At 37.0% G+C, this 10873-nt stretch overlaps 1 protein-coding gene across 6 annotated transcripts; it reads right to left on the reverse strand.

Annotated features, from left to right (window-relative positions):
• Positions 1-126: 126 nt before the first annotated feature.
• Positions 127-10624, reverse strand: LOC111433665 (protein STICHEL-like 3). Of its 6 annotated transcripts, XM_023070793.1 has the most exons (11): positions 10559-10624; positions 10305-10448; positions 10136-10179; positions 7544-9608; positions 6494-6713; positions 5530-6027; positions 4798-5341; positions 3807-3870; positions 2685-2774; positions 1285-1914; positions 127-1177 (listed from the first exon to the last, which is right to left on the reverse strand). In XM_023070793.1, the coding sequence occupies exons 3-9, from the start codon at positions 10138-10140 to the stop codon at positions 2694-2696; spliced, it is 3477 nt and encodes a 1158-aa protein (XP_022926561.1). In that variant the 5' UTR covers positions 10141-10179; positions 10305-10448; positions 10559-10624; the 3' UTR covers positions 127-1177; positions 1285-1914; positions 2685-2693. The 6 variants fall into 6 exon arrangements, with proteins under 6 accessions (XP_022926561.1, XP_022926557.1, XP_022926556.1 ...); XM_023070789.1 differs by lacking the exons at positions 10136-10179; positions 10305-10448; positions 10559-10624 and having other exon boundaries at positions 1285-1719; positions 1805-1914; positions 7544-9934; XM_023070788.1 differs by lacking the exons at positions 10136-10179; positions 10305-10448; positions 10559-10624 and having other exon boundaries at positions 1285-1719; positions 1798-1914; positions 7544-9934.
• Between the last annotated feature and the right edge of the window lie 249 nt (positions 10625-10873).

Genomic DNA, 10873 nt, shown 5'->3' on the forward strand with positions numbered 1-10873 from the left:
ACTTGGGCAATGGAACACGAAAGAAGAAAGTGACTCAAAGAAGATAATGGTAGAGGGAAGATGGTGGCAGTAGCAGTTATTGAGACAGTTAAGCTGTTAAGTAGGAACGTGGGTTTCATATTGGTCTTTTTGCTGTTTTTTCAAAAGAAAGGCCCGCCATAAATCCTGTGACCACTTGCCCACTTTTTATCACTTTTGTGGACAGTTTTCAATATAACAAAGAATTAAAAGGAAACTTTAAAAAAAAAAAAAAAAAAAAAAACAGGACAACAGAAAAAGAAAAGGAACCTATTTCCTTAATCTTCATCTCGCCTAGTGCATATAGGCTCCAACTCACAGAAGGTATAAGAATTGGCAGTTGGCTGTGTGTCATTATCACAAACACCTGTTGAGAAGGCAGACATGGGGAAAAAAGGGGTTTCTTTTCTACATTTAACGCCACATATCAACTAGGAGAGCCCTTAGTTCTAGTTTTGGATTGAACTGTTTCTGGGAAATCCTTGTCAAACTTTGGTGATGGAATTTTATTGGGTTTCCTGTCTTTCTGCTTTATTGTTTTTTTCCATCACTTATAGATGTTCCGACTTTTGCCTTTGGTCTAAAGCTGAATACAAGTAATCCAGTAAGTTAACTGGCTTGAGCCGGAGGGCTGTAAATTTTCCCATGGAGATTATGAACCTTTTCTGGGCTTAAAATGAAGAGTGGCTTTCGCCAAGTAGATTGCTCCATTGCACTCTGAGGTTACTCCTATCAAGCATTAAAGTTGATTTGGTTTTGATCTACAGGAAAGAATGTTTTCTAGACCTATAATTAGTAGTTGGTAAAGGTTAGTTTAAAAGTACATGTAAAATCACAGTTCATAAAAAAGAATAAGCGAGACAGGAAACCAAATATATGATCATATTCAGTATGAAGATGATGAAGACAAACCCTTGTGGGGACTTCCGCATGAAGGAATCTTTATCAGTTGGTGGAGGGTACTAGTTTTGTTGAGTCGACAATATAATGGGCATGCAGTTGTTGAAATAGTCCAACGACCTACGTAGCCTCAGAGTCATACATAGACGATGTGACAATTTGACCATTGCTTTTCAGCTTCACTCAACCAAGTGCTGTGATCTTGCAGATTATGGCAAGAAATAGCTATCCAGAAAGTGGATTTAGTGAATGATCGTCCCTGCAGTTGAAGAGGATTATTTCAACTAAACTATTTTCGTAAAAGATCGGGTTGCTTCACTTCGTGAGCTATTGAAAAACAGCAATAATGATGTTATAAACAAAAACCTGATAGACTTCAATCGAACTGTTAATAGACAATTTCGTATCAGTCAATGTTGGATGTTGGCGGTTGAAAGATGTGGTGTCCACTCTTCCTCTTGTATGGTTCCTAAGTGATTCTTTTAGAACCAATGGTTTTCTTAGATTTCAAATTCGTTTAGACTTTTCAAGCCCATTGGATAACACTTTCTAATACACTTGTTGCATAACTTGTAGACAAATGTTGTATTACTATTCTTATACATAAAATTTTGAAAAACAGTTCTTGTACACTCAATTTCACCCCACTTGACGGCAGCCTGGAGCCAATAATGTTTCAAGCCTTCAACGAAGAACTTTAACGGTTAGTGAGTGTATGTAGCAGCAGAGAAGCTTAGTTTATATACCAAAAACAGTTCTCATGCACTGTGATTGTTTGAGGGTATAGAATTGCTTGGCATCCTGAAAAGGAAGAGCAAGTTAGAACTACTTGTGTATTCTGTGCAAATGCTCTGGAAGAAGAAAGACTAATTTCCCCACGTTTAACTGCATCATCATATTCATGGATTCCTGGAGGAAAAGTATATACATATGCTCAATATTCATTATGTCATAAGCTGCCACACATCCTGAGGAAGATGGGAGTGAAAATGAAACCTGCACGCAAGAAAAGATAGCTTCTAATCAACCAAAGAAATCATTTATACTTGATTACCATAAATTCACCAGACTGAAGCTCACTCCAGAGCAGATAATCCGAGAGATGAACATCAATAATTGGCTTTCTAGGTGAATAGTGCAGCCAGATCCAGATTTAGAAAGGAAAATATGAGATTGACATCAACAATTAGATCTCTAACTCAGATTGTTTTGCTAATACATCTAGATGCATACAGGAAGAATTCTGGACGACTTGGAAAGTATTGTGGTTAGTTGGCAACCTATCAAATCAATCCTCAATGACTTCTAATTCTATAAGTGTTTGCATTTGAAGTGAAAACGCATGATTCCACAACAATTACTTGAGTGGATGAAGATTTTAGAAATGAAACTCCTTAACATTGGACTACAGATTGATACAATTCCAGTGAATTGCGATATCATTCTGCTAAATGATTTCAAGATGCTAATTATTATGGTAGTAAAGTTCGAAGTATATTGTAAATCTCAAAAGAACTGATCTTATAAGGTGGAAACTGAATTTGAGTGAGAAAAGGTCATGAGGACTGCATTCTATGATCCTCTCCTATTCTTACCATGAAAAATTAATTGATTTCATAAAAATGGATACACAGATAAAAATCAGCCTAGTAATCAACATGCAACGGAAAGGAAAAGTAAGATTAAATATAACTAAATGAGAAAACGAAGTTAATCAACCCCCAAGACCATTCACCCTCTTCTTCCTTTACGGCCGGAATTATTACCTTGCCCAACTAAGCAGAGAGACAATTCCCACACGAGACGAATTTCAGCAATGACTGTGGCCTTCGAGTTCTGATTTTTAACCGTGAAAGCTGCAAAGAAAATCATCAATAAGTAAACTTTTAACTGAAACTACAGAAAAGAGGCATCATTTGCTATTATTAGTACCATATGTGCACTGCAACTCATACACATAACCAAAACCTGGGAATAACAGTCATGAGAGGAAAAATGTCATGGGTCTTTCCTAGTAATAAACAAGTAGGACAACTGCATTGAACAGATGATTATAACCTCTCAATAGAAAAAATGACTCTGGCTCAATTTTCTAATATTTCATCAAAATATTGGTTATTCGAGGTGAAAGCAAATTGACAATGGAAGGACCAAGTAAATAAACTTAACAATATGCTTCATTAGTATTTTTTTTTTCCGAGAAAACACACGCTTCATTATCATCAAACCGAAACCTAGCTTAGGCATAAAATTACTAATCACACAATGAAGGAGAGATTAAAGCATAATTTGCTACATTATACACATTTTCCATGGGCTTCAGGATTGGACTTCAGTAGTTTATCATTCTCATCTGAATGGTTTCAAAATACTTATTAACAGATCATTATGAAAGAAGCTGACATATATGACAAACATCATGAGAATTTTCGAGAGTATTGACATAATAAATTGCAAGAAACTGGCATATGCCCTTCATCGTCCAACTAGTATCAAACAACCACTGGTGGATATCCTTTTCCTTTAGTTATCTATTCCTCAAGAAAACATTTAAACTACTGTATGACTCTAGAAATATGACAGCCAATACAAAGTTTTCCCTTATATTATCTACATTCAAAATAACAAACACCAGACCGTGAACAAAAATTTATGAAAATGGTTTCTTGAGATTTATGATATTTGCACCAGAATGCAACAGGAGTGAGGAATTTCAATAGGATGCCTTCCACTTAAGGGAATGAATGAAATACATCTATCCCTGCAAAGTTAAATAGCCTATTTTATAGAAAAAAAATTGAAGACTGTATTTTTCTCAAATAGACATAGTGATATTAAAACTGAAACAAACCATTTATAAATTATCTTAAACCTTTTTCTCACCCTACCTTTCTTTGAGTAACTCTAGATGCTTTCCAGCATAATAAGCTTCTTGATTGAGGTTCAAGTCTCCTGCACAAAATGTAAAAAATAACAAGAGAAGAAAAGAACTCTAGGAATTTGAAAGTCCAACAAGATTAAGAAGGTGCATTTGGTTGTGAAACATGGGCGAATCTTATCATCAATGCCAATTAATAAACTCAGCTTCCGAAAAGTATAGGAAAAAAAAAAAAAAAAAAAAAAAAAGGAAATATCACTAAGAGAAATCCACCACAACTGGAAACTAGTTTCCATGACCTTTGCAATCTCGAGTAGTGAAAAAGCATCTGATTCAGCTTCAATATAACTATATAAGCCACTCAAGAGTACGCTAAGCAATCAATAGATATCTGTTGTACATAGGATTGGGCAGTAGGAACTTTGTGGCTGATACCTCCCCTCTGGGTTTAGTTTAAAAGTCCCATACGTGAATAATTGCACAACTTCATTATTACGAGTAACTTATTTACTAAGATTCATTAAAAAAAAAAAAAAAAAAAAAAAAAAAAACCTCTTAAATCTATGTAAATTTTGTTAACCTTTCATATTTTTTCCTGAAATGTGAAATATCTCTGACAGCCTATAATCTACCTCAAGTTGCTAATTAGTACCACTTCAAAAGCATATTCTCTGAAATAAATTCAAATATGTAGCTTTATAGAAATAGCCCAGAGAAGGAAAGGCTCAGCCTACACAGTTAGGCCAAAGATATTAAGCTTCATGATGAACAGGGTTTTTGCAGGATGAGATAGAAGAGTAAGAAGACTTTTGTTTGAAAGATTTTGTATGTTTCCATTTTCATTTTTTTTATTTTTTTGAAGATTGTGATCAAAGGACAATTGAAAATTATGTGATTGTTCAATAAAATAGAAAACTGTTTTGAGTTTCAAAACCACATTTAATGCATAGGAGTTGTTCTCCCTCTGCCAAAATATGAAACTTTGAGGTAGCAATACGTACAAGTTTTCCTGCTCAAGTTCTTCAGCTATAGATACAGTCTTGTGTTTGGACCGTCCATTTCTCTGTGAACATCCTTCTGCCTGCTGAATAACATGTGCCAGAGATACTTTGCTTCTCACAATACTTTGACTCTGGCTTTGAGCTCCACCTTCTCTTGTTTCTGAAATTGATGACATGGTAGAGTTCCTGCGTGAGACTGACACTTCTCCCTGTGAACCTTCCAAATTCCTATGATTCGATTCTATTTGATTATAGGCTACCCTTGGTAAAGCATCTATTTCAACAATTTCACCTCTTCCAACTTCACCGGAACCGTAGTGTGATAACTGAGCTTGAGGCTCACAACTGCTCATGTCCCTAATATGTAACAAACCATTCTTGGAGGCAGGTAGAGTAACTGATGAATGATTTTTCAATTCACATCTAAATTCAATTATCACTGATGACCCAAGAGCAGACTCAAATGCTTGTACGATTTGCTCTCTCAATTTCTCTGCTTTTGATTTTGCATGATGTGAATTGAATATCAAGCGCACAGTTGGTGCTGCCAAAAAACAAGGTAGATTAGCAATAGTCAAAACACTTCGCTAAGATGCTAAAATAACATGCATAATTTTTATGTGATCCTAAGAATTGATGCTCAATTTGACATTTGTAAAATATATGTTTTGAAATAAATAAAGTGAATTATAGAGGCATGAAACTGTGCAACAAGGATGCAACAAAATGTACCTGCACCAGAACTGACTGATGCAAGCTTCCCTTCTTGAATAAAAAATTCTTTAATACTATTTCTCCGAATTTTTCCTAGCACCTCCAACCAAATTTCTTCAATATCTTTACCAGAAACCTGCTTTCCACTAGACTTGATTAAATCATCAGCGCTTGCAATTGTCTGCTGAGGAGCCACACCAACTCCAGAATGTCTTTTTTTGTCTAAACTGATGCCTTCGGCCATTCTATTGTCATATAAATCTGTTGACAATCCTTTCTGAGGTATTTCAGCGTTCCTAAACCCTAAACCCCTACCATTCACATTATTCAGGGCCAAGGGACTGTGGTTAAAGCTAGTCTCCGCAGAACTGGATAACATATACTGCTGATCAGGAGCAAGTTGAAGTAATGCAGCTGTAAGCCAGGTTACTTTATCATTCGACGTTCTTAATTGCTTCTCAGCTTCAGACAATGTTCTCAGAGCTTGACGTAGCTTGTCCATATCTTCTTTGGATACTAGAATGAAAGCAAAAAAGAGCATCATCGGTGTGATAGATGACAAAGCCAACATAAGGAACATTTCAGCAAAATTTTCAAAATGAGCTAAGGATCATATGAAATCTGCATTCCTTAATTTGTTGAAGATTAGTTGTTAGGCTGGTAGATTGTGGAGTGTTTGTTATTTATTTTTCCTAGTTTCTAGCTAACCTAAGTTAGCCTGGTTTGTAACGTTAAATAGCCTTCTGAGCTTATTAATCAGAATAAGAAAATTTTAATCTACTTAAAACTAGAGGTCATAATGCATCGAAGGAACAAAAAAAAAAAAAGCTATGAACTTTACAGAACAACAATCTAGTTACAGGTGAAATGGATTAATGAAGGTCCTTCACATTTATAAGCAGGAAAGCATGTGAACCACCTTGATTTAACTTCTACTCACAGCGAGGTCATCATAAATTACATGATATGTTCTTTGACTTACATGGTTGACGTCGGAAAAACTTCCTTCGAGGTCTTTCTTTTTTGAAATCATAACTACCAGCAAGAATATCAGTAATTACAGTTGCAATTTGTGACATCAATGCCATTGGCTCCACACCACTTTCAATTATCAGCCTCAAGTTTTTCACAGTGTTTACAGTATCAGCAGATAGAGCTAGATCAAGAAGATCCACCAATTTTTCGTCAGAGATGAGCCCAACCTGAAAACCCAATGGAGAACATATATATAAATTGAAATGATAAGAAAATTATATGAACTAGAAATTATAAGAACCAAACTGCATTGCAAGGGATACTGTTATTCTTATATTTTTGAAGAATTTATATCATTGTAACTAAAGCCAGAATTTTAATCACCAGAAACGAGTCTATCATCTTATACTGGAAGAATTATTATAAGCAAGTTCATGCTTCACCAGTTGAGAAAACCATTTCAGAAACTATCACAACCCCCTCCCTCCCTCCATAAAAGCTACTTCCATGACCGAAAACAGGAAATAATTTTTTTTTTGTCCCACATGAAAATATATAAGGTCATATTAACAAAATAAAAGACAGCATTGTTTGTTTCAGTTGAAAGTTTGAAACAGCGTAGACCAAATTTGTGGTCACTGGTCAGCATACTGGAAAATTTTTAATTTATGTCAGTAAAACAAATGATATTCACACACAGACTGAAAGGTAACTAAACAGTGATGATTAAAAGTATACGAGATACATTCCATGCACACCTTGTGGAAGTTTCAAGTCTTCAATAAACCTGCTCGTAGGGTTCTTAAAAGAAAATATGTAGACGAAAGAACACATTTAGGTTTGTACTATTCCCTAACAATAAGGAAGTCAAGAAATAAGACAACGATAGAATTGCAGGCCAAGATCACTTTCGCTCTCGAAACAATTCATGTCAAATTTCAAAGTAGGCAGAAATTATTTCATTCACTAGTGTCTAGGCATGGAATAGTAGCATCCGAAAAATGGTGAATGGAAACTTCCATCACTAACTCTTTCTTGCGAATTAAAATATACTCACTAGTTCCTGAATTAGAGGAACAGAAATTCTCTGGCCAAGTAAACTGAGCTGCTCAAGAGTCATTTCGGCATCCCTCAATGATCCATCAGATCTTGATGCGATAAGTTTTAGTGCATCTTTATCAATTTCTAAATTTTCTTGGGTAGCAATCCACTGCAAAGTACGGATGATATCAGCATCCTTCAGCTTTGGGAAAAAAAATTTCTGGCACCTGGATATGATTATATGAGGTAAAACATCTGGACTTGAACAGACAAAAACAAAAACTAGACGTCGAGGTGCTCGGTCAATGACCTTTGTGATGGCACTCCAGCAATTAGAGGAAAAGCTGTCACAATCATAAAAAATGAACACTGTATACTGTGATGGGAGCCGAGAAGCTATCATATGGTCAAGTAGTTCATTAATGCTCTCGAAGTCTAGATTACTTGCAGGAACAACTTCCCTTATATTCCTGCTCTTTCCCACGTCATCTCCAATGCAAGAATTGCATAACCCACAGGGTTTGGAATGTTCCAAAGACTGGCAGTTCAATGCTCTAGCAAATATGCGAGCACAGGATGTTTTTCCTGTACCATGAGGACCATAAAACACATATAGTAACCCCACCTTCTTCTTCAAGACAGCATTTGAAAGAGCTTGGGCTACTAAATTTTGTCCCACCAAACCTTTGAATGTTCGTGGCATGTATTTTTGTGTCAGATTTTGATGTCCAGAACGAGGATAGTGGCCTTGCGTTCTTCTTCGGTTACTACACCTTGCTTCTGAAGCAAGGTCAGAATCATCTTCATGTTCAACATAATTATCAGCAAATATTCCCAATTCCCCAGAGTAATCTTGTTGCCAGCCAGCATTTTCAATGCTTTCCTGCGACCCTGAGGCCTCAACCAGTAAAGGTAGTGCCTCGGCATCAAACTTAGCAGATGAGCTTGAGTTATCAGATGCAATGGATGTGTCAGAAATACAGTTCCCATGTGCAGTTGGACTGCATTTTCTTAACATTGAATCTGACAGGCCACAAGAGAAACTCCTTCCAGCCATGTCTAAAAACGTTTTCCCCCTATGATGAATTCTTGACCAATTCCAAGGCATTCCACACCCATTTCCAGGAGCACCCATGACATTTTTGTTGGCATAATTTTCATTTTCCTCTTCCATTTTATGCTTTGAATGAGATGAACCATGAGCTAATGTATTAGAAGCTACAGACAATTCATTGTGAACCCCAGTGTCTCTGGAAGTTAAATTCATATGACTTCTCCTTGTAGCGCGAAATTTTCGCCTTTTTACCCTATCCAATCCACTGCAGTTTCCATGGAAGCTGGGTTCAGGTTCATCAATGAATTTCTCTTGCTGAGATCGTCTCCCATATACATTTGCACTTGAAGACGCAATGTCCTCGCTATGTATAGGAGCAGAAATCAGTTGCTCCGATAGTTTCTTAAATGGAATGCCCTTGACCTGCTTATCTTTCTGTTCACTTCTATCTTTAGATTCTGATTTCCTCGAAATAATCTCGTGCAGAAGATGTGCATCTTGAACAGGTGATGATTCTTCATTACCATCCAAGACACTGTTTCCAACACTCCTCCGACTTAACTCTTCTCTCCGAATTCGTCGACCATCTTGGATTTCACTCTTAACACTGTGCTCACTAACTGCTGTCACCCTATAAGTGCCCACATTCATATCAGCCGGAATGACATTTGATGTGGCAAAACTTCCCGAGAGTGGAGAACTTCCTGACATTGTTCTACCTACCCTTCGACTCTCAGTTCCTACTGACCTTCTTCCTTCACGAATCACTGCATTATTTTCACCCACCCTCGGTGGCAGATCAGTTAATGAGGGAGACTGCCATGAGGGAGGACTTGCAGAAGGGTCCCTGAGAGATCGTGACCTCTGAAGGACAATGAGGTCCCTCATAAGAGACCTGTCAGCCAAGATGGGGCTGTGCTTGTGCATGTGATTCTTCAAGTGAATGCAGTTTGTCAAGTGAATGTGGTTACGCAGATGATCGCTAATATCACCATTTGCCTCCTTGAGAACTCTATCGTGGACAGCTCTAGTCATGATGAGAATACAAATGCATTTGGTAGGGAAATTTCTTGACAATTGAGGAAACAAATCTAAATATATTGCATATGAATCAGACAACGAAAGCTCCAACCTCTGCAATGACGATATATAAATTCCAAATACCCCGCAGTTTAGGCAAAGAGAGGTCCTCCTATTTTAAAGTAGGTGAGTTAAATTCTAACTCTATTTAAACCAACCCATTTCAAACATTTACTTCCAAAACCTCGTCGACTTTCTTCCAATTAGAAAATGAGAAACAAAGAAAATCCATCACCGAAACACTTCCAATCACCCATCCCAAAAAACCTGGGTCGAGTACATCATGAAGCTTATCACTGGAGACCCAAGTTGAAGTAGCATTCAAACCAAATGCTACTCCAACTGAATCCTAATTAGCAGCCAAAAGAAAACTCCAATGCGAACTGCAACAAGCTCAACCCAGCTTCAGCACGTAAGGGAAAACACAAAGGAACCCCTCTTTCCACAAAAAAAACAAAATGCTAGAATCAAAACCCCATTCGTAGTCCCCTTAAATCCTAAAAAAATGGTGGCCGTCTCTGTCAAAACGGAAGAGAACAAAATGAGAACGACAGCAAAAGAAGATAAAAAGATACAATGAAGAAAACAGAAAGAGTAGGGCAGAGAGAAAGTGTTGAGTCAAAAAGGAAAGAACAGGAATCACCTGAATCAGAAGAAAGGAACAGCAGAACCCAATCTGGCGCTTCGAGAATTAAAGCCCGGATCTCTCAGCAAGCTTCCCATGAAGCTCACGAGGTGCCCTTTCACAGGAAAGTGATAACCCAGTCCAAACACACAGGAACCTCCGCTTCACAGAGAGAAACAGAAAAATTCAGCAGAATACCGAGCATGAGCAGAAGAGTGTATAGCGGGAAGTGAGGAGGAGGAGGAGAAGAAGAAGAAGAAGAAGAAGGACACCTCTCGCAGCTGAGGCCAAGCCAGCACAGGAACATAAACAATTTATTGAATAATACCGTCTTTGTGCATTTATTTAATAATTAAATGAGACATAAATTATACTTGAAAGTTAGAACTATATAAAAAGACAATATTTCATTTCACATTAAATACAACTTCCAATTTTATAAATTTTATCTAATATGTTTGAGAGTATGAAGTTACGTGAATTTGAATCTAATTAAAACATATTTATCTAATATATATATTAATGTTTGCCTTGCAGCTGGGTGTTGGATGGGCTAGTCCAGCCCATTATCAAATGGGCTTTTAAGG

The sequence above is a fragment of the Cucurbita moschata genome, unplaced genomic scaffold (genome assembly GCF_002738365.1).
Source record: "Cucurbita moschata cultivar Rifu unplaced genomic scaffold, Cmos_1.0 Cmo_Scf00043, whole genome shotgun sequence".
NCBI classification, from domain to species: Eukaryota; Viridiplantae; Streptophyta; class Magnoliopsida; order Cucurbitales; family Cucurbitaceae; genus Cucurbita; species Cucurbita moschata.

Excerpts from the sequence above, each read along its gene's own strand:
- LOC111433665 (XM_023070791.1), bottom strand. The coding sequence starts at position 9,616 with ATGACTAGAGCTGTCCACGATAGAGTTCTCAAGGAGGCAAATGGTGAT. Across the intron at positions 6,714-7,543 it reads TTCCTCTAATTCAGGAACTA|GTTGGGCTCATCTCTGACGA; the intron begins GTGAGTATATTT and ends TTGGGTTTTCAG. Across the intron at positions 6,028-6,493 it reads GTTTTTCCGACGTCAACCAT|TATCCAAAGAAGATATGGAC; the intron begins GTAAGTCAAAGA and ends CTTTCATTCTAG.